We start from the raw sequence: 24266 nt of genomic DNA on the forward strand, positions 1-24266 counted from the left end.
AATGAGGTAACTGTAAGGTGTTTTGAATGAGGTGAGGGTGAGGTGTTTTGAATGAGGTGACTGGGTTGTTTTGAATTAGGTGATGAGGTGTTTTGGTTTCCGTGACTGTGAGGTGTTTTGAATTACGTGACTGCGAGATGTTTCGAATTACGTGACTGTGAGGTGTTTTGAATTACGTGACTGTGAGGTGTTTTGAATTACGTGACTGTGAGGTGTTTTGAATGATGTGACTGTGAGGTGTTTTGGATTAAGTGACTGTGAGGTGTTTTGGATTAAGTGACTGTGAGGTGTTTTGAATGATGTGACTGTGAGGTGTTTTGAATTACGTGACTGTGAGGTGTTTTGAATTACGTGACTGTGAGGTGTTTTGAATTACGTGACTGTGAGGTGTTTTGAATTACGTGACTGTGAGGTGTTTTGAATTACGTGACTGTGAGGTGTTTTGAATTACGTGACTGTGAGGTGTTTTGAATTACGTGACTGTGAGGTGTTTTGAATTACGTGACTGTGAGGTGTTTTGAATTACGTGACTGTGAGGTGTTTTGAATTACGTGACTGTGAGGTGTTTTGAATTACGTGACTGTGAGGTGTTTTGAATTACGTGACTGTGAGGTGTTTTGAATTACGTGACTGTGAGGTGTTTTGGATTACGTGACTATGACGTGTTTTGAATTTAGTGACTGTGCGGTGTTTTGAATTTAGTGACTGTGAGGTGTTTTGGATTATGTGACTGTGAGGTGTTTTGGATTATGTGACTGTGAGGTGTTTTGGATTATGTGACTGTGAGGTGTTTTGGATTACGTCACGGTGAGGTGTTTTGGATTACGTCACGGTGAGGTGTTTTGGATTACGTCACGGTGAGGTGTTTTGGATTACGTCACGGTGAGGTGTTTTGGATTACGTCACGTTGAGGTGTTTTGGATTACGTCACGTTGAGGTGTTTTGGATTACGTCAGGTTGAGGTGTTTTGAATTACGTGACTGTGAGGTGTTTTGAATGATGTGACTATGAGGTGTTTTGAATTACGTGACTGTGAGGTGTTTTGACTTGCGTGACTGTGAGGTGTTTTGACTTACGTGACTGTGAGGTGTTTTGACTTACGTGACTGTGAGGTGTTTTGGATTACGTGAATGTGAGGTGTTTTGAATTACGTGAATGTGAGGTGTTTTGAATTACGTGAATGTGAGGTGTTTTGAATGAGGTGACTGTGAGGTATTTTGAATTACGTGAAGGTGAGGTGTTTTGAATGAGGTGACTGTGAGGTGTTTTGAATTAAGTGACTGTGAGGTGTTTTGAATGAGGTAACTGTAAGGTGTTTTGAATGAGGTGAGGGTGAGGTGTTTTGAATGAGGTGACTGGGTTGTTTTGAATTAGGTGATGAGGTGTTTTGGTTTCCGTGACTGTGAGGTGTTTTGAATTACGTGACTGCGAGATGTTTTGGATTACGTGACGGTGAGATGTTTTTCAATGATGTGACTGAGGTGTTTTGAATGAGGTGACTGGGTTGTTTTGAATTAGGTGATGAGGTGGTTTGAATTACGTGACTGTGAGGTGTTATGAATGATGTGACTGTGAGGTGTTTTGAATTATGTGACTATGAGGTGTTTTGAATGATGTGACTGTGAGGTGTTTTGGTTTTCGTGACTCTGAGGTGTTTTGAATTTAGTGACTGTGAGGTGTTTTGGATTATGTGACTGTGAGGTGGTTTGAATTACGTGACTTTGAGGTGGTTTGAATAACGTGACTGTGAGGTGTTTTTAATGACGTGACTGTGAGGTGTTTTGAAATACGTGACTGTGAGGTGTTTTGGATTACGTGACTGAAGTATTTCGAATTACATGACTGTTAGGTGTTTTGAATTACGTGACGGTGAGGTGTTTTGGATTACGTGACTGTGAAGTGTTTTGAATTACGTGACTGTGAGGTGTTTTGAATTACGTGACTGTGAGGCGTTTTGAATTACGTGACTGTGAGGTGTTTTGAATGATGTGACTGTGAGGTGTTTTGGATTAAGTGACTGTGAGGTGTTTTGGATTACGTGACTGTGAGGTGGTGACTGTGAGGTGTTTTGAATTACGTGACTGTGAGGTGTTTTGAATTACGTGACTGTGAGGTGTTTTGAATTACGTGACTGTGAGGTGTTTTGAATTACGTGACTGTGAGGTGTTTTGAATTACGTGACTGTGAGGTGTTTTGAATTACGTGACTGTGAGGTGTTTTGAATTACGTGACTGTGAGGTGTTTTGAATTACGTGACTGTGAGGTGTTTTGAATAACGTGACTGTGAGGTGTTTTGAATTACGTGACTGTGAGGTGTTTTGAATTACGTGACTGTGAGGTGTTTTGGATTACGTGACTGTGAGGTGTTTTGGATTACGTGACCATGAGGTGTTTTGAATTTGTGACTGTGCGGTGTTTTGAATTTAGTGACTGTGAGGTGTTTTGGATTATGTGACTGTGAGGTGTTTTGGATTACGTGACTGTGAGGTGTTTTGAATTACGTGACTGTTAGGTGTTTTGGATTACGTCACGGTGAGGTGTTTTGGATTACGTCACGGTGAGGTGTTTTGGATTACGTCACGTTGAGGTGTTTTGGATTACTTCACGTTGAGGTGTTTTGGATTACGTCAGGTTGAGGTGTTTTGAATTACGTGACTGTGAGGTGTTTTGAATGATGTGACTATGAGGTGTTTTGAATTACGTGACTGTGAGGTGCTTTGACTTGCGTGACTGTGAGGTGTTTTGACTTACGTGACTGTGAGGTGTTTTGGATTACGTGAATGTGAGGTGTTTTGAATTACGTGAATGTGAGGTGTTTTGAATGAGGTGACTGTGAGGTATTTTGAATTACGTGAAGGTGAGGTGTTTTGAATGAGGTGATGTGAGGTGTTTTAGATTATGTCACTGTGATGTGTTTTGAATTAAGTGACTGTGAGGTGTTTTGAATGAGGTAACTGCAAGGTGTTTTGAATGAGGTGAGGGTGAGGTGTTTTGAATGAGGTGACTGGGTTGTTTTGAATTAGGTGATGAGGTGTTTTGGTTTCCGTGACTGTGAGGTGTTTTGAATTACGTGACTGCGAGATGTTTTGGATTACGTGACGGTGAGGTGTTTTTCAATGATGTGACTGTGAGGTGTTTTGAATGAGGTGACTGGGTTGTTTTGAATTAGGTGATGAGGTGGTTTGAATTGCGTGACTGTGAGGTGTTTTGAATTACGTGACTATGAGGTGTTTTGAATTACGTGACTATGAGGTGTTTTGAATGATGTGACTATGAGGTGTTTTGGTTTTCGTGACTCTCAGGTGTTTTGGTTTTCGTGACTCTGAGGTGTTTTGAATTTAGTGACTGTGAGGTGTTTTGGATTATGTGACTGTGAGGTGGTTTGAATTACGTGACTTTGAGGTGGTTTGAATAACGTGACTGTGAGGTGTTTTTAATGACGTGACTGTGAGGTGTTTTGAAATACGTGACTGTGAGGTGTTTTGGATTACGTGACTGAGGTATTTCGAATTACATGACTGTTAGGTGTTTTGAATTACGTGACGGTGAGGTGTTTTGAATTACGTGACTGTGAGGTGTTTTGAATTACGTGACTGTGAGGTGTTTTGAATGAGGTGACTGTGAGGTGTTTTAGATTATGTCACTGTGATGTGTTTTGAATTAAGTGACTGTGAGGTGTTTTGAATGAGGTAACTGTAAGGTGTTTTGAATGAGGTGAGGGTGAGGTGTTTTGAATGAGGTGACTGGGTTGTTTTGAATTAGGTGATGAGGTGTTTTGGTTTCCGTGACTGTGAGGTGTTTTGAATTACGTGACTGTGAGGTGTTTTGAATTACGTGACTGTGAGGTGTTTTGAATTACGTGACTGTGAGGTGTTTTGACTTGCGTGACTGTGAGGTGTTTTGGATTACGTGAATGTGAGGTGTTTTGAATTACGTGAATGTGAGGTGTTTTGAATGAGGTGACTGTGAGGTATTTTGAATTACGTGAAGGTGAGGTGTTTTGAATGAGGTGACTGTGAGGTGTTTTAGATTATGTCACTGTGATGTGTTTTGAATTAAGTGACTGTGAGGTGTTTTGAATGAGGTAACTGTAAGGTGTTTTGAATGAGGTGACTGGGTTGTTTTGAATTAGGTGATGAGGTGTTTTGGTTTCCGTGACTGTGAGGTGTTTTGAATTACGTGACTGCGAGATGTTTTGGATTACGTGACGGTGAGGTGTTTTTCAATGATGTGACTGTGAGGTGTTTTGAATGAGGTGACTGGGTTGTTTTGAATTAGGTGATGAGGTGGTTTGAATTACGTGACTGTGAGGTGTTTTGAATTAAGTGACTATGAGGTGTTTTGAATTACGTGACTATGAGGTGTTTTGAATGATGTGACTATGAGGTGTTTTGAATGATGTGACTGTGAGGTGTTTTGGTTTTCGTGACTCTGAGGTGTTTTGGTTTTCGTGACTCTGAGGTGTTTTGGTTTTCGTGACTCTGAGGTGTTTTGAATTTAGTGACTGTGAGGTGTTTTGGATTATGTGACTGTGAGGTGGTTTGAATTACGTGACTTTGAGGTGGTTTGAAATACGTGACTGTGAGGTGTTTTGGATTACGTGACTGAGGTATTTCGAATTACATGACTGTTAGTTGTTTTGAATTACGTGACGGTGAGGTGTTTTGGATTACGTCACAGTGAGGTGTTTTGAATTACGTGACTGTGAGGTGTTTTGAATTACGTGACTGTGAGGTGTTTTGAATTACGTGACTGTGAGGTGTTTTGAATTACGTGACTGTGAGGTGTTTTGAATTACGTGACTGTGAGGTGTTTTGAATTACGTGACTGTGAGGTGTTTTGAATTACGTGACTGTGAGGTGTTTTGAATTACGTGACTGTGAGGTGTTTTGAATTACGTGACTGTGAGGTGTTTTGAATTACGTGACTGTGAGGTGTTTTGAATGATGTGACTGTGAGGTGTTTTGGATTATGTGACTGTGAGGTGTTTTGGATTATGTGACTGTGAGGTGTTTTGAATTACGTGACTGTTAGGTGTTTTGAATTACGTCACGGTGAGGTGTTTTGGATTACGTCACGGTGAGGTGTTTTGGATTACGTCACGTTGAGGTGTTTTGGATTACGTCACGTTGAGGTGTTTTGGATTACGTCACGTTGAGGTGTTTTGGATTACGTCAGGTTGAGGTGTTTTGAATTACGTGACTGTGAGGTGTTTTGAATGATGTGACTATGAGGTGCTTTGAATTACGTGACTGTGAGGTGCTTTGACTTGCGTGACTGTGAGGTGCTTTGACTTGCGTGACTGTGAGGTGTTTTGACTTACGTGACTGTGAGGTGTTTTGGATTACGTGAATGTGAGGTGTTTTGAATTACGTGAATGTGAGGTGTTTTGAATGAGGTGACTGTGAGGTATTTTGAATTACGTGAAGGTGAGGTGTTTTGAATGAGGTGACTGTGAGGTGTTTTAGATTATGTCACTGTGATGTGTTTTGAATTAAGTGACTGTGAGGTGTTTTGAATGAGGTAACTGTAAGGTGTTTTGAATGAGGTGAGGGTGAGGTGTTTTGAATGAGGTGACTGGGTTGTTTTGAATTAGGTGATGAGGTGTTTTGGTTTCCGTGACTGTGAGGTGTTTTGAATTACGTGACTGCGAGATGTTTTGGATTACGTGACGGTGAGGTGTTTTTCAATGATGTGACTGTGAGGTGTTTTGAATGAGGTGACTGGGTTGTTTTGAATTAGGTGATGAGGTGGTTTGAATTACGTGACTGTGAGGTGTTTTGAATTACGTGACTATGAGGTGTTTTGAATTACGTGACTATGAGGTGTTTTGAATGATGTGACTATGAGGTGTTTTGAATGATGTGACTGTGAGGTGTTTTGGTTTTCGTGACTCTGAGGTGTTTTGGTTTTCGTGACTCTGAGGTGTTTTGAATTTAGTGACTGTGAGGTGTTTTGGATTATGTGACTGTGAGGTGGTTTGAATTACGTGACTTTGAGGTGGTTTGAATAACGTGACTGTGAGGTGTTTTTAATGACGTGACTGTGAGGTGTTTTGAAATACGTGACTGTGAGGTGTTTTGGATTACGTGACTGAGGTATTTCGAATTACGTGACTGTGAGGTGTTTTGAATTACGTGACTGTGAGGTGTTTTGAATGATGTGACTGTGAGGTGTTTTGGATTAAGTGACTGTGAGGTGTTTTGGATTACGTGACTGTGAGGTGTTTTGAATTACGTGACTGTGAGGTGTTTTGAATTACGTGACTGTGAGGTGTTTTGAATTACGTGACTGTGAGGTGTTTTGAATTACGTGACTGTGAGGTGTTTTGAATTACGTGACTGTGAGGTGTTTTGAATGATGTGACTGTGAGGTGTTTTGGATTAAGTGACTGTGAGGTGTTTTGGATTACGTGACTGTGAGGTGTTTTGGATTACGTGACTGTGAGGTGTTTTGAATTACGTGACTGTGAGGTGTTTTGAATTACGTGACTGTGAGGTGTTTTGAATTACGTGACTGTGAGGTGTTTTGAATTACGTGACTGTGAGGTGTTTTGAATTACGTGACTGTGAGGTGTTTTGAATTACGTGACTGTGAGGTGTTTTGAATTACGTGACTGTGAGGTGTTTTGAATTACGTGACTGTGAGGTGTTTTGAATTACGTGACTGTGAGGTGTTTTGAATTACGTGACTGTGAGGTGTTTTGAATTACGTGACTGTGAGGTGTTTTGAATTACGTGACTGTGAGGTGTTTTGGATTACGTGACTGTGAGGTGTTTTGAATTTAGTGACTGTGCGGTGTTTTGAATTTAGTGACTGTGAGGTGTTTTGGATTATGTGACTGTGAGGTGTTTTGGATTATGTGACTGTGAGGTGTTTTGGATTATGTGACTGTGAGGTGTTTTGGATTACGTCACGGTGAGGTGTTTTGGATTACGTCACGGTGAGGTGTTTTGGATTACGTCACGGTGAGGTGTTTTGGATTACGTCACGGTGAGGTGTTTTGGATTACGTCACGTTGAGGTGTTTTGGATTACGTCACGTTGAGGTGTTTTGGATTACGTCAGGTTGAGGTGTTTTGAATTACGTGACTGTGAGGTGTTTTGAATGATGTGACTATGAGGTGTTTTGAATTACGTGACTGTGAGGTGTTTTGACTTACGTGACTGTGAGGTGTTTTGACTTACGTGACTGTGAGGTGTTTTGGATTACGTGAATGTGAGGTGTTTTGAATTACGTGAATGTGAGGTGTTTTGAATTACGTGAATGTGAGGTGTTTTGAATGAGGTGACTGTGAGGTATTTTGAATTACGTGAAGGTGAGGTGTTTTGAATGAGGTGACTGTGAGGTGTTTTGAATTAAGTGACTGTGAGGTGTTTTGAATGAGGTAACTGTAAGGTGTTTTGAATGAGGTGAGGGTGAGGTGTTTTGAATGAGGTGACTGGGTTGTTTTGAATTAGGTGATGAGGTGTTTTGGTTTCCGTGACTGTGAGGTGTTTTGAATTACGTGACTGCGAGATGTTTTGGATTACGTGACGGTGAGATGTTTTTCAATGATGTGACTGAGGTGTTTTGAATGAGGTGACTGGGTTGTTTTGAATTAGGTGATGAGGTGGTTTGAATTACGTGACTGTGAGGTGTTATGAATGATGTGACTGTGAGGTGTTTTGAATTATGTGACTATGAGGTGTTTTGAATGATGTGACTGTGAGGTGTTTTGGTTTTCATGACTCTGAGGTGTTTTGAATTTAGTGACTGTGAGGTGTTTTGGATTATGTGACTGTGAGGTGGTTTGAATTACGTGACTTTGAGGTGGTTTGAATAACGTGACTGTGAGGTGTTTTTAATGACGTGACTGTGAGGTGTTTTGAAATACGTGACTGTGAGGTGTTTTGGATTACGTGACTGAAGTATTTCGAATTACATGACTGTTAGGTGTTTTGGATTACGTGACTGTGAAGTGTTTTGAATTACGTGACTGTGAGGTGTTTTGAATTACGTGACTGTGAGGCGTTTTGAATTACGTGACTGTGAGGTGTTTTGAATGATGTGACTGTGAGGTGTTTTGGATTAAGTGACTGTGAGGTGTTTTGGATTACGTGACTGTGAGGTGTTTTGAATTACGTGACTGTGAGGTGTTTTGAATTACGTGACTGTGAGGTGTTTTGAATTACGTGACTGTGAGGTGTTTTGAATTACGTGACTGTGAGGTGTTTTGAATTACGTGACTGTGAGGTGTTTTGAATTACGTGACTGTGAGGTGTTTTGAATTACGTGACTGTGAGGTGTTTTGAATTACGTGACTGTGAGGTGTTTTGAATTACGTGACTGTGAGGTGTTTTGAATAACGTGACTGTGAGGTGTTTTGAATTACGTGACTGTGAGGTGTTTTGAATTACGTGACTGTGAGGTGTTTTGAATTACGTGACTGTGAGGTGTTTTGGATTACGTGACCATGAGGTGTTTTGAATTTGTGACTGTGCGGTGTTTTGAATTTAGTGACTGTGAGGTGTTTTGGATTATGTGACTGTGAGGTGTTTTGGATTACGTGACTGTGAGGTGTTTTGAATTACGTGACTGTTAGGTGTTTTGGATTACGTCACGGTGAGGTGTTTTGGATTACGTCACGGTGAGGTGTTTTGGATTACGTCACGTTGAGGTGTTTTGGATTACTTCACGTTGAGGTGTTTTGGATTACGTCAGGTTGAGGTGTTTTGAATTACGTGACTGTGAGGTGTTTTGAATGATGTGACTATGAGGTGTTTTGAATTACGTGACTGTGAGGTGCTTTGACTTGCGTGACTGTGAGGTGTTTTGACTTACGTGACTGTGAGGTGTTTTGGATTACGTGAATGTGAGGTGTTTTGAATTACGTGAATGTGAGGTGTTTTGAATGAGGTGACTGTGAGGTATTTTGAATTACGTGAAGGTGAGGTGTTTTGAATGAGGTGATGTGAGGTGTTTTAGATTATGTCACTGTGATGTGTTTTGAATTAAGTGACTGTGAGGTGTTTTGAATGAGGTAACTGCAAGGTGTTTTGAATGAGGTGAGGGTGAGGTGTTTTGAATGAGGTGACTGGGTTGTTTTGAATTAGGTGATGAGGTGTTTTGGTTTCCGTGACTGTGAGGTGTTTTGAATTACGTGACTGCGAGATGTTTTGGATTACGTGACGGTGAGGTGTTTTTCAATGATGTGACTGTGAGGTGTTTTGAATGAGGTGACTGGGTTGTTTTGAATTAGGTGATGAGGTGGTTTGAATTGCGTGACTGTGAGGTGTTTTGAATTACGTGACTATGAGGTGTTTTGAATTACGTGACTATGAGGTGTTTTGAATGATGTGACTATGAGGTGTTTTGGTTTTCGTGACTCTCAGGTGTTTTGGTTTTCGTGACTCTGAGGTGTTTTGAATTTAGTGACTGTGAGGTGTTTTGGATTATGTGACTGTGAGGTGGTTTGAATTACGTGACTTTGAGGTGGTTTGAATAACGTGACTGTGAGGTGTTTTTAATGACGTGACTGTGAGGTGTTTTGAAATACGTGACTGTGAGGTGTTTTGGATTACGTGACTGAGGTATTTCGAATTACATGACTGTTAGGTGTTTTGAATTACGTGACGGTGAGGTGTTTTGAATTACGTGACTGTGAGGTGTTTTGAATTACGTGACTGTGAGGTGTTTTGAATGAGGTGACTGTGAGGTGTTTTAGATTATGTCACTGTGATGTGTTTTGAATTAAGTGACTGTGAGGTGTTTTGAATGAGGTAACTGTAAGGTGTTTTGAATGAGGTGAGGGTGAGGTGTTTTGAATGAGGTGACTGGGTTGTTTTGAATTAGGTGATGAGGTGTTTTGGTTTCCGTGACTGTGAGGTGTTTTGAATTACGTGACTGTGAGGTGTTTTGAATTACGTGACTGTGAGGTGTTTTGAATTACGTGACTGTGAGGTGTTTTGACTTGCGTGACTGTGAGGTGTTTTGGATTACGTGAATGTGAGGTGTTTTGAATTACGTGAATGTGAGGTGTTTTGAATGAGGTGACTGTGAGGTATTTTGAATTACGTGAAGGTGAGGTGTTTTGAATGAGGTGACTGTGAGGTGTTTTAGATTATGTCACTGTGATGTGTTTTGAATTAAGTGACTGTGAGGTGTTTTGAATGAGGTAACTGTAAGGTGTTTTGAATGAGGTGACTGGGTTGTTTTGAATTAGGTGATGAGGTGTTTTGGTTTCCGTGACTGTGAGGTGTTTTGAATTACGTGACTGCGAGATGTTTTGGATTACGTGACGGTGAGGTGTTTTTCAATGATGTGACTGTGAGGTGTTTTGAATGAGGTGACTGGGTTGTTTTGAATTAGGTGATGAGGTGGTTTGAATTACGTGACTGTGAGGTGTTTTGAATTAAGTGACTATGAGGTGTTTTGAATTACGTGACTATGAGGTGTTTTGAATGATGTGACTATGAGGTGTTTTGAATGATGTGACTGTGAGGTGTTTTGGTTTTCGTGACTCTGAGGTGTTTTGGTTTTCGTGACTCTGAGGTGTTTTGGTTTTCGTGACTCTGAGGTGTTTTGAATTTAGTGACTGTGAGGTGTTTTGGATTATGTGACTGTGAGGTGGTTTGAATTACGTGACTTTGAGGTGGTTTGAAATACGTGACTGTGAGGTGTTTTGGATTACGTGACTGAGGTATTTCGAATTACATGACTGTTAGTTGTTTTGAATTACGTGACGGTGAGGTGTTTTGGATTACGTCACAGTGAGGTGTTTTGAATTACGTGACTGTGAGGTGTTTTGAATTACGTGACTGTGAGGTGTTTTGAATTACGTGACTGTGAGGTGTTTTGAATTACGTGACTGTGAGGTGTTTTGAATTACGTGACTGTGAGGTGTTTTGAATTACGTGACTGTGAGGTGTTTTGAATTACGTGACTGTGAGGTGTTTTGAATTACGTGACTGTGAGGTGTTTTGAATTACGTGACTGTGAGGTGTTTTGAATTACGTGACTGTGAGGTGTTTTGAATGATGTGACTGTGAGGTGTTTTGGATTATGTGACTGTGAGGTGTTTTGGATTATGTGACTGTGAGGTGTTTTGAATTACGTGACTGTTAGGTGTTTTGAATTACGTCACGGTGAGGTGTTTTGGATTACGTCACGGTGAGGTGTTTTGGATTACGTCACGTTGAGGTGTTTTGGATTACGTCACGTTGAGGTGTTTTGGATTACGTCACGTTGAGGTGTTTTGGATTACGTCAGGTTGAGGTGTTTTGAATTACGTGACTGTGAGGTGTTTTGAATGATGTGACTATGAGGTGCTTTGAATTACGTGACTGTGAGGTGCTTTGACTTGCGTGACTGTGAGGTGCTTTGACTTGCGTGACTGTGAGGTGTTTTGACTTACGTGACTGTGAGGTGTTTTGGATTACGTGAATGTGAGGTGTTTTGAATTACGTGAATGTGAGGTGTTTTGAATGAGGTGACTGTGAGGTATTTTGAATTACGTGAAGGTGAGGTGTTTTGAATGAGGTGACTGTGAGGTGTTTTAGATTATGTCACTGTGATGTGTTTTGAATTAAGTGACTGTGAGGTGTTTTGAATGAGGTAACTGTAAGGTGTTTTGAATGAGGTGAGGGTGAGGTGTTTTGAATGAGGTGACTGGGTTGTTTTGAATTAGGTGATGAGGTGTTTTGGTTTCCGTGACTGTGAGGTGTTTTGAATTACGTGACTGCGAGATGTTTTGGATTACGTGACGGTGAGGTGTTTTTCAATGATGTGACTGTGAGGTGTTTTGAATGAGGTGACTGGGTTGTTTTGAATTAGGTGATGAGGTGGTTTGAATTACGTGACTGTGAGGTGTTTTGAATTACGTGACTATGAGGTGTTTTGAATTACGTGACTATGAGGTGTTTTGAATGATGTGACTATGAGGTGTTTTGAATGATGTGACTGTGAGGTGTTTTGGTTTTCGTGACTCTGAGGTGTTTTGGTTTTCGTGACTCTGAGGTGTTTTGAATTTAGTGACTGTGAGGTGTTTTGGATTATGTGACTGTGAGGTGGTTTGAATTACGTGACTTTGAGGTGGTTTGAATAACGTGACTGTGAGGTGTTTTTAATGACGTGACTGTGAGGTGTTTTGAAATACGTGACTGTGAGGTGTTTTGGATTACGTGACTGAGGTATTTCGAATTACATGACTGTTAGGTGTTTTGGATGACGTCACAGTGAGGTGTTTTGAATTACGTGACTGTGAGGTGTTTTGAATTACGTGACTGTGAGGTGTTTTGAATTACGTGACTGTGAGGTGTTTTGAATTACGTGACTGTGAGGTGTTTTGAATTACGTGACTGTGAGGTGTTTTGAATTACGTGACTGTGAGGTGTTTTGAATTACGTGACTGTGAGGTGTTTTGAATTACGTGACTGTGAGGTGTTTTGAATTACGTGACTGTGAGGTGTTTTGAATTACGTGACTGTGAGGTGTTTTGAATTACGTGACTGTGAGGTGTTTTGAATTACGTGACTGTGAGGTGTTTTGAATTACGTGACTGTGAGGTGTTTTGAATTACGTGACTGTGAGGTGTTTTGAATGATGTGACTGTGAGGTGTTTTGGATTACGTCACGGTGAGGTGTTTTGGATTACGTCAGGTTGAGGTGTTTTGAATGATGTGACTATGAGGTGTTTTGAATTACGTGACTGTGAGGTGCTTTGACTTGCGTGACTGTGAGGTGTTTTGACTTACGTGACTGTGAGGTGTTTTGGATTACGTGAATGTGAGGTGTTTTGAATTACGTGAATGTGAGGTGTTTTGAATGAGGTGACTGTGAGGTATTTTGAATTACGTGAAGGTGAGGTGTTTTGAATGAGGTGACTGTGAGGTGTTTTAGATTATGTCACTGTGATGTGTTTTGAATTAAGTGACTGTGAGGTGTTTTGAATGAGGTAACTGTAAGGTGTTTTGAATGAGGTGACTGGGTTGTTTTGAATTAGGTGATGAGGTGTTTTGGTTTCCGTGACTGTGAGGTGTTTTGAATTACGTGACTGCGAGATGTTTTGGATTACGTGACGGTGAGGTGTTTTTCAATGATGTGACTGTGAGGTGTTTTGAATGAGGTGACTGGGTTGTTTTGAATTAGGTGATGAGGTGGTTTGAATTACGTGACTGTGAGGTGTTTTGAATTACGTGACTATGAGGTGTTTTGAATTACGTGACTATGAGGTGTTTTGAATGATGTGACTATGAGGTGTTTTGAATGATGTGACTGTGAGGTGTTTTGGTTTTCGTGACTCTGAGGTGTTTTGGTTTTCGTGACTCTGAGGTGTTTTGGATTATGTGACTGTGAGGTGTTTTGGATTATGTGACTGTGAGGTGGTTTGAATTACGTGACTGTGAGGTGTTTTGGATTACGTGACTGAGGTATTTCGAATTACATGACTGTTAGGTGTTTTGAATTACGTGACGGTGAGGTGTTTTGGATTACGTCACAGTGAGGTGTTTTGAATTACGTGACTGTGAGGTGTTTTGAATTACGTGACTGTGAGGTGTTTTGAATTACGTGACTGTGAGGTGTTTTGAATTACGTGACTGTGAGGTGTTTTGAATTACGTGACTGTGAGGTGTTTTGAATTACGTGACTGTGAGGTGTTTTGAATTACGTGACTGTGAGGTGTTTTGAATTACGTGACTGTGAGGTGTTTTGAATGATGTGACTGTGAGGTGTTTTGGATTACGTGACTATGAGGTGTTTTGAATTTAGTGACTGTGCGGTGTTTTGAATTTAGTGACTGTGAGGTGTTTTGGATTATGTGACTGTGAGGTGTTTTGGATTATGTGACTGTGAGGTGTTTTGGATTATGTGACTGAGGTGTTTTGAATTACGTGACTGTTAGGTGTTTTGAATTACGTCACGGTGAGGTGTTTTGGATTACGTCACGGTGAGGTGTTTTGGATTACGTCACGTTGAGGTGTTTTGGATTACGTCACGTTGAGGTGTTTTGGATTACGTCACGTTGAGGTGTTTTGGATTACGTCAGGTTGAGGTGTTTTGAATTACGTGACTGTGAGGTGTTTTGAATGATGTGACTATGAGGGGTTTTGAATTACGTGACTGTGAGGTGCTTTGACTTGCGTGACTGTGAGGTGTTTTGACTTACGTGACTGTGAGGTGTTTTGGATTACGTGAATGTGAGGTGTTTTGAATTACGTGAATGTGAGGTGTTTTGAATGAGGTGACTGTGAGGTATTTTGAATTACGTGAAGGTGAGGTGTTTTGAATGAGGTGACTGTGAGGTGTTTTAGATTATGTCACTGTGATGTGTTTTGAATTAAGTGACTGTGAGGTGTTTTGAATGAGGTAACTGTAAGGTGTTTTGAATGAGGTGAGGGTGAGGTGTTTTGAATGAGGTGACTGGGTTGTTTTGAATTAGGTGATGAGGTGTTTTGGTTTCCGTGACTGTGAGGTGTTTTGAATTACGTGACTGCGAGATGTTTTGGATTACGTGACGGTGAGGTGTTTTTCAATGATGTGACTGTGAGGTGTTTTGAATGAGGTGACTGGGTTGTTTTGAATTAGGTGATGAGGTGGTTTGAATTACGTGACTGTGAGGTGTTTTGAATTACGTGACTATGAGGTGTTTTGAATTACGTGACTATGAGGTGTTTTGAATGATGTGACTATGAGGTGTTTTGAATGATGTGACTGTGAGGTGTTTTGGTTTTCGTGACTCTGAGGTGTTTTGGTTTTCGTGACTCTGAGGTGTTTTGGTTTTCGTGACTCTGAGGTGTTTTGGTTTTCGTGACTCTGAGGTGTTTTGAATTTAGTGACTGTGAGGTGTTTTGGATTATGTGACTGTGAGGTGGTTTGAATTACGTGACTTTGAGGTGGTTTGAATAACGTGACTGTGAGGTGTTTTTAATGACGTGACTGTGAGGTGTTTTGAAATACGTGACTGTGAGGTGTTTTGGATTACGTGACTGAGGTATTTCGAATTACATGACTGTTAGGTGTTTTGGATGACGTCACAGTGAGGTGTTTTGAATTACGTGACTGTGAGGTGTTTTGAATTACGTGACTGTGAGGTGTTTTGAATTACGTGACTGTGAGGTGTTTTGAATTACGTGACTGTGAGGTGTTTTGAATTACGTGACTGTGAGGTGTTTTGAATTACGTGACTGTGAGGTGTTTTGAATTACGTGACTGTGAGGTGTTTTGAATGATGTGACTGTGAGGTGTTTTGGATTACGTGACTATGAGGTGTTTTGAATTTAGTGACTGTGCGGTGTTTTGAATTTAGTGACTGTGAGGTGTTTTGGATTATGTGACTGTGAGGTGTTTTGGATTATGTGACTGTGAGGTGTTTTGGATTACGTGACTGTGAGGTGTTTTGAATTACGTGACTGTTAGGTGTTTTGAATTACGTCACGGTGAGGTGTTTTGGATTACGTCACGTTGAGGTGTTTTGGATTACGTCACGTTGAGGTGTTTTGGATTACGTCAGGTTGAGGTGTTTTGAATGATGTGACTATGAGGTGTTTTGAATTACGTGACTGTGAGGTGCTTTGACTTGCGTGACTGTGAGGTGTTTTGACTTACGTGACTGTGAGGTGTTTTGGATTACGTGAATGTGAGGTGTTTTGAATTACGTGAATGTGAGGTGTTTTGAATGAGGTGACTGTGAGGTATTTTGAATTACGTGAAGGTGAGGTGTTTTGAATGAGGTGACTGTGAGGTGTTTTAGATTATGTCACTGTGATGTGTTTTGAATTAAGTGACTGTGAGGTGTTTTGAATGAGGTAACTGTAAGGTGTTTTGAATGAGGTGAGGTGTTTTGAATGAGGTGACTGGGTTGTTTTGAATTAGGTGATGAGGTGTTTTGGTTTCCGTGACTGTGAGGTGTTTTGAATTACGTGACTGCGAGATGTTTTGGATTACGTGACGGTGAGGTGTTTTTCAATGATGTGACTGTGAGGTGTTTTGAATGAGGTGACTGGGTTGTTTTGAATTAGGTGATGAGGTGGTTTGAATTACGTGACTGTGAGGTGTTTTGAATGATGTGACTGTGAGGTGTTTTGAATTACGTGACTATGAGGTGTTTTGAATGATGTGACTGTGAGGTGTTTTGGTTTTCGTGACTCTGAGGTGTTTTGAATTTAGTGACTGTGAGGTGTTTTGGATTATGTGACTGTGAGGTGGTTTGAATTACGTGACTTTGAGGTGGTTTGAATAACGTGACTGTGAGGTGTTTTTAATGACGTGACTGTGAGGTGTTTTGAAATACGTGACTGTGAGGTGTTTTGGATTACGTGACTGAGGTATTTCGAATTACATGACTGTTAGGTGTTTTGAATTACGTGACGGTGAGGTGTTTTGGATTACGTCACAGTGAGGTGTTTGGATTACGTGACTGTGAGGTGTTTTGAATTACGTGACTGTGAGGTGTTTTGAATTACGTGACTGTGAGGTGTTTTGAATTACGTGACTGTGAGGTGTTTTGGATTACATGATGGTGAGGTGTTTTGATTGATGTGACTGTGAGGTGTTTTGAATTACGTGACTGAGCTGTTTTGGATTACGTGACTGTGAGGTGTTTTGGATTACGTGATGGTGAGGTGTTTTGGATTACGTGACGGTGAGGTGTTTTGAATTACGTGACTGTGAGGTGTTTTGGATTACGTGAAGGTGAGGTGTTTTGAATGACGTGACTGTGAGGTGTTTTGAATTACGTGACTGTGAGGTGATTTGAATTAGTGACTGTGAGGTGTTTTGGTTTATGTGACGGTGAGGTCAGGTATGGGAGCATGTGCCAGAACAGCGCGTCGCTGCGTCCACTTTCCGCCGGTACTCCAGGGGCCTCTGTCTGGCCATCCCCCAGGCAGATGCCAGGTCCATCCCCATCTCCTTGAGATGATGGTCAACCTGCTGCAACCACGAGGCATGTGGTCTGCCCACTGGCCTCCTCCACTCATGAGACTCCCTCGCTGAGAGAATCTGGTTAGCAGGATCAGCATCAGGAAAACGAGCCACATGTCCATACAGCCGCAACTGACGCTCACGGACTATGCAGGTAACAAATCTCATCCGACTCTCTCTCAGCAACCGCTCGTTGGACACAAAATCCGACCAGCGATAGCCAAGGATTCTCTGAAGAGACCTGGTACCAATGGAATTAAGTCTCTGTCTCAGATCCTTGGTCAGAGTCCAAGTCTCGCATCCATAGAGCAAGACTGGAAGTACCAAGGTCCTGAAGACTCGGACTTTCATCCTCCCGCACAGGTACCCGCAGCGCCACACCCCATGATCCAATTAATCCATGACTCCCCAGGCCTGACCCAGACGTATATTGACCTCTGACTCACAGCCAGCAGAGACATGAATATCACTGCCAAGGCAAGTGAATCTCTCCACGACCTCAACATCCTCACCACAAACAGACACAGACAGGACAGCACCATCCAAGATGTCACTGAAAGCTTGGATCTTAGTTTTGTCAGATTCAAATATCCACCTACCAAATAAACTAATTAAATAACTCGTTCTTGGGACTCCTACGTGTGTGTACATTAGGGTGGTCCAAAAAAGTAAAAAAAAATAGAATGTTGCTCCACAAGCTTAAAATTATTCTAATATGATCCAATGACACGCATCAATTTTTTTTTTAGCATGTTCGGACGTGATTTAGAGGTCGCTCCATATGACGACTTTTAGTCTCATGACTTGAATAAATTTGGGTCTGGTCAGGTACGATTACGGGTACTTCTGGATGTCCGAGGTGGAAATGGAGTGCATTTTCGAACTCTATGGGGTCGATTTACTCTACGAAATAACTGCACCGACATTGAATTCACTACCATTTCGAAAATATGACCTAAAACAAGATTTATCATTACTGGAGTTGAGTAACTAATCCTACTCATTTCGATATTTTCTTATCTATAATTAATTTGTTGTCCGTCTAAACATTTCTTAGAGTAAATCGACCCCACTGAGTTTGAAAATGCAGTCCATTTTCACCTAAGAAGTTCAGAAGTGTACGGATTCGTGACTGTCCACGTGACCAAACCATTGATTGACCAAAAAAATTAATTGATGACATCATTGGTCATGTGGTTCGGCAGCCATTTTTGTTGTTGTTGTTATTAAACCTTCAAAAATCTCAAACGGCTAATCAGATTGAGGCGAAACTTGACATGTATGACTACCTGTCCATGAGGAACGAAATGTTCCCACCATTATGATGCCATAGGTCATATGATTGGGCAGCCATGTTGATTCACCCTAAAACCGTAAAGAAGAATCTTCTCCAGAACGGCTGGACAGATCGAGGGGAAACTTCACACGCATCTTCTCCAAGCCTTGGAAATACCAAGGTGTTCATGAATAATTGATCGGTCACAAGATCTAGCTCAGCCATATTGAATTGAACGAAAATCTTTTAAAAAGCTATTTCTCTTGAATGGCTTCAGCAAGCAACGTGAAACTTCACAAATATTATGTATTCGTGATGATGAATATGTTTTAAATTTTAACCTGACCAGACACATTGCTGGTAGCCAGAATTATTTAATTTCTTTAACCTGGGTTATTTTTCTTTTTTTTGAGGAAGGCTCACTTGGCTGTGCCTGGATGGGTTTGAGGGTAAAGGAGTAGCAGCTGAAATGTGAATCGTATCCAGTTTCCTCTTGATGACTTCATCTTTGTTTTTCCCTTGTTTGGGTTCCTTCTGATTACTCCAATGCTGTACCTATTTGGTCTTCCATTTGATTTGAATTGAATTAATTTTAATCCCATTCTGAATTCAATTAAATAATAATAAACGTCATGGGTCAGGGCCAGGTATCAATCAAAGCGGGACGTCTTGGTACCTGGTCATCACTGACAGCAGTTATAAAGTAGCAGTTCTAGTTATGTCTATTATTAATTACATAACACACCAGTACAAAAACACCACAAAAGACAAGTCCTGGTGATGGTCTGCAATGTCTGATTGCTCTTTTTCTTGTTGTTTGATGTATTTGAGATTTATAAATAGATTTGTTTTTTTTAATTTGTTTTTGGTTTTAGTATCCACTTTTGCTCTTTTGTGTTTGATAATGTTGCTTGGGTTTCTGATCAAATAAAAAGTTTCATTTTTATTTCATGTGATTGAAATACTTTTGTTGTTTTTGTGCAGGTTGCCCTGGCTGTGCTTCTTTCCTGGTCGAACCCTTTGTACGTTGCGTCCAATGTAATCCGCCGTTACTGCTTTGTTTGCAGGTAATTTGGGAGAGAATTCTGTGAAATGAAAAATATTGCAATAGATTATCTACAACATTGTGCCATGATATTGTGAAAATACAATTATTTGTTTTTATTTAATTAATTAATTTTTGGAAATTGGAATCTATTGCTGTCCACTTGCTTGTTATTGTACTGCTGGGTATCAAATTGGTACTTGCTGAAAATTGTGCTCTTACCTGAGCATACCTGTCTAAAAGCTGCACTTTGCCAATTGTTTTTTAAATCGCCATTTGTTTGAAAGCCCTTCTTCCTCTACCTGCTGTTCTGTTTATTACACTCACCAGAGGATATTGCATTTGGGATCGTTTGTTACTTCCAGAGACTCGTGTTATTAAAAGCTGTAAGAGCTGTAAATCGCCCACCTGTATTTTCTATTCGTGAGAGTGATTTGCATTTGCTTCCTGAGCCCACGTCACCGCTTTGCCATTATACTTCAGCATGCGTAAACATGCGCATTCTCTACCTCCATGGGAAAATTACTCGTAGTTTGCAATTTGGAAGTACCTACAATATGAATGGCTGTCCTGACACTCATATGTAGCAGAAGTGGAAAAGGGGGGTTTTTCTGCACCAATTTTTGCCAGGTTTCAGCATTGAACGTCACAAACATCCATGATGATAACAAGTTTTTCTAAACACAGAAATAAAGCTACACAAATACATTCCCAGGTGTGTGAACAATAACCCTTTTGGACAAAAAAATGGTGCGCAAGCACAATCGTGCCCCTTAAAAATGGGTCACTGTAGTTTGTCTGTTTGTTTGCACAGAATGTGCTAACATCGGCCACAAAAGCCACCTGGCAGTCGGCAGTATTTGACATTATCTTTTTCAACCGAGTTCCTCTATAATGTATGTCCTGTTATAATGCGAGCACATCTACAAAGTACGTACTATTAGAATGTGACTACGTATATAAAGGATGTACTATTAAGAATGTGTGTACATCTATTAAGAAGGTGAGTACATCTATAAACTACGTGCTATTAGAATGTGACTACGTATAAGAAAGGACGTACTATTAAGAATGTGTGTACATCTGTAAAGTACATCTATTAAGAGGGTGAGTACATCTATAAACTACGTGCTATTAGAATGTGACTGTATAAAGGACGTACTCTTAAGAATGTACCTACGTATGTCTATAAAGTACATCTATTAAGAACGTGAGTACGTACGAATGGAATGTGAATCTATACAATAAAACCGAAAAGGTGTTGGTCCGCTATATGAACACTGAACGTAAACCGACGTCGTCAAGGCATCGTCTCCACACCAGAACACAAACACCACACAAAGCAAGTTCCGGCGAGGGTCTGCAATCTGATTGCTCTTTTGAGTTTTATTTGAACAGTGAAGGCTCCTAAAAAAATATACATGAAGTACAGAATAAAGAAAATTTATTGATGGTGATAAGCCCATTTGTCATCTGGTCTGCCTTTTTAGTCAATTTATGGTTGAGGTGAAATATGCAAGGTACTTTTACAAGGTGGCCATTTGGCGTGTCATGCAATGTGCTTTATCAATATCTTTATTAATTAAATTATCAGTTTGTAGACTTCCTTTGTAGAGGAGGGAGGAGTTGGAAGGCTAACAGTGGGGGCAGGCACAGGAACATCACCAGTTTGAGGAGGTGGGGGCAGTAATGGGGGTTGTTGGGTGGATGAATGAACAAACGACGATATGACATTCACTCTGATGTGACACTCACAAACGTCACAATCTCCACACACATCCAATCACCCATCCAGAAGTTACCGACAGTAACTGCCAATGTACGTATATGTGTTGCGAATCTGGAAGCCATGAGCACACAACATACAGGTCCTATAGATCAGTTATATCGGTGAGTACATGTTGCCAGTTAGGGTCCCATCCCTGATCTAATGGGTAATTAAATGTTCATGCGCTGTGCAGTTATTTTGATAGTTAGGGATTTTCTTTTATTTTTACACACCAACTTCAACGCCGGCCACACCGCATCACCCTCACCTTCAGTTCGCTTCCGCCACCTCCATCTGGCCGACGTCATGGTGGGCGGAGTTCAAGGAGGAGCCGCGCGGCAGCCCTCGACCAATTGGCGTGCAACAAGTGAGGTGACCGTCGCCCGGCCAATCAGATCCCGCGACCGGAGGAAAGGGCTCCGCGTGACGTCACCATGCCCCCGGGCCAATCAAGGATCTTTCCGCCCATTTTGGCCAGTGAGAGAGATGAAGAGCGATTTTTTTTGCGTGCCAAAAACCAGCCAGTGAGAGAGGGAGGGTCGCAAGAAGGCGCCCCCCCTCTGAAGAGGGGGGTATAATTATAGGCGCGGTCTGCGCGTTCTGCGTTGTTCTGGGTCTGGCACGGTCTGCGCGTTCATTGTCGTTCGGGTCCTGGCAGGAAGAGCGCGTTCTGGTTCTGGTGCTGGCGGGAAGTGTGAACATCTGTGCAGGGCGATTGAGTTCAAAAGGGCGTCTGCGCATGGAGTGGTCGGTGCCGCGGAGGGTCTTCTCTTGCCGACCTTCGCCCTGCCGACTTCGTTCGCCTGGATCGTCCGGATCGTGCTGGGGGTCCGGTTCTGCCCCGAGGACCTGGTCCTTGAAGACCGCACGAGGCGGACAGGTCCGACTTAGGCCTCAATAAAGACCATTTGGTCCGATTCTTTGCGTGTGTGCGTATGTGTGTTCGTGGCGCCAGTCAACTAAGTAGTGAATTGTATAAGTGCTTTTTGCCTGTATATACATGCCTTTATTAATATTCGGTTTAACTCTGCCCTTATGTGCTCCCCTCATCCCCCCATTGTAAATAAACATCCCCATTTGTGAAATGTATCCGCTCGTTCGTGTCTATTCCTTCATTGGCTTCGCGTGCTGCGTGTTGGAAAATTAGCCAGGCCGTTGCCGTTGTAACGGGATATTTGGGACCGACGGATCTCGGCAATCAAACCGCTCGGATCGCACACGGAACGAGTACGCTAAGCGGCTCGTTCCGTACGAGCATCGTCGAGGGTGAATTTCCCCGGTAGTTTGGACCACGTGGGTATTTAGGTAAATTGAAACTGGCAATCGACCCTACCCCACGTGGTCTGTCTATTGGCGAACTTCGGTCCAATAAGGGACCCGTACTTTTCCGAAAAGGTACGATCTGAATTCCGGGCGATCGATTGAGCTGACTCTGCAGCTCCATCCTGCGGTCGATGCCTGGCCCCGCAACATATGTACCCCTCTATTCCCAATGCTTCTCAGTACCTACCTGATTCCAGTTTAAGCATAACTGCCGATTCTGCTTCCACAACCTTTCCATGACATTTATTGGCCATTTGAGTAACATTGCAATTTATTCAGGTGGAATTAGTATGTCCAACAATCAAATGCATCAAAGTCAAAAGTGAAATGGCTTCTTGATGAGTTCCTGTTGAAAAGGAAAACAGAAAATTCCAAAATTAACGAGACTGACAACACCATGATGTGATGTAACCTCATCCCCTGAACAGTGCTTCCAAGTACATTTCATGTACGGTACAGTATATCATATTGACACCTTGCTATCTGTTACTCATTATCCATTTTGAACATCAGTCCCTCCTTTATGAAATTCCATAATTCCCCCTTTTTTCTACTTTTCTTTCCTTTGTGGTGTGTTTCTCTGGATAATGATACTCCAGGATTTCAAAACAAGCATTTGAGATAGTGGGTGCGATCAGGCTTTACTCTTAGGTTCATCAGCAGAAATACAAATTTCACAAATACAGTGACTACAGGAATCTCATAACAGCTGACCTACAGGTTTCACTCTAGTTTGGGGTATTGGTTGGATCACTATAGACCATTGGCTCTTAACCTGAGGGGCATGAGTAATTTCCAAAGAAATAGGAATTTCTCTAACTATTTTTGGAATTCGATTAACAAGTGTTTGCATAATATCGTGATTAACATTAAAAAAAACAAAAGTATCTCCTTTAATAATTTTCGTTTTCTATTCGCTACTAGGCCTACCATTTTCTGTATTAAAATTATTTTTAAATTTAACATTTATTTAAATTTAATATTAAAATTTGTATTTTATTTTAATTTTAATATTAAATTTTATTTTTTTCACAGATTTGCAGTACCCATTTCAAACTAAATAATTCGCAATGAGTACAAAATAGCGGAAGTATCTTGACGAATATATTCGATTTGGATTTATGTCCCTCCAAAAAGGTGACACAGAGGTACCCCCGGTGTGTAATATGCTACAAGACTCTGAGCAATGATGGCATGCAGCCCACACGCTTGGAACGCCACTTGAAAACAATGCATCCTGCTCGAGCTGCCAAACCCAAGGAATTCTTTGAAACAAAAAGGCAGTCCTTGAAGCAAGCTATGATGGACAGCAGTGGAGCATTTCGGCAACAGACTTCAAAGGTTGTTGAGGCTTCCCATGAGATCGCAATGTTGATTGCAAAGAGCAAAAAGAGCCATAACATTGCAGAGACTCATAAAACCAAGTGTACTGCTTACAGCAGAGCTCGTTCTGGGGAAGGATAGTGCAAACAAGCTTTCCCAAAATCTCTTTTCCAAACGATACCGTCAAGCGAAGGATCGATGAAATGTCTCAAGACATCAAAGATCAAGTTCTCGACCAAGTAAGAGCTTCTCCTGTATTTGCCATCCAGTTGGACAAAACGAGTGATGTTGCTCAGTGTTCTCAGCTACTGATGTATGCTCGTTTCGTGTCAGGCAACAGTGTAAAAGAGGAAATGCTCTTCTGCCTTCCCATGGAAAGTTGTACAACAGCAACAGATATTTTTCAAGTAGTATCAAACTTCTTCCAGGAAAATCAACTTTTGTGGGACTCGCTGGTAGGGGTTTGTACAGTACTGGTGGAGCTCTGGCCATGCTTGGTTTGCGATCTGTATTCATAACAAGTGTGAAAGGAAAAAGTCCATCTGCTATCGGTATGCACTGCATCTTTCATTGTGAAGCCTTAGCATTCAGAACTCTAACTGCTGAAATGAGGGATGTCATGAACCTGG

General features: G+C 41.4%; 1 protein-coding gene across 5 annotated transcripts in view; it reads left to right on the top strand.

Annotated features, from left to right (window-relative positions):
- Nucleotides 1-24266, top strand: part of TADA2A (transcriptional adaptor 2A) — a 164347-nt gene that overhangs the window by 7275 nt on the left and 132806 nt on the right. For 4 of the 5 annotated variants that reach the window (XR_015058727.1, XM_085883407.1, XM_085883406.1 and 1 more), the window contains exon 2: nucleotides 19163-19245. Coding sequence is in view for 2 of the 5 variants with exons in the window: in XM_085883406.1 (XP_085739532.1) it covers nucleotides 19163-19245 (83 nt within the window). In the remaining 3 variants the exon portion in view is untranslated. Of the gene's footprint in view, nucleotides 1-17261; nucleotides 18360-19162; nucleotides 19246-24266 lie in introns of those variants that run through there. The other variant, XM_085883408.1, reaches the window with a different exon arrangement.

Source organism: Eptatretus burgeri, chromosome 5 (genome assembly GCF_056783735.1).
Source record: "Eptatretus burgeri isolate ZD-2024b chromosome 5, Ebu_testis_v1, whole genome shotgun sequence".
Taxonomy (NCBI): domain Eukaryota; kingdom Metazoa; phylum Chordata; class Myxini; order Myxiniformes; family Myxinidae; genus Eptatretus; species Eptatretus burgeri.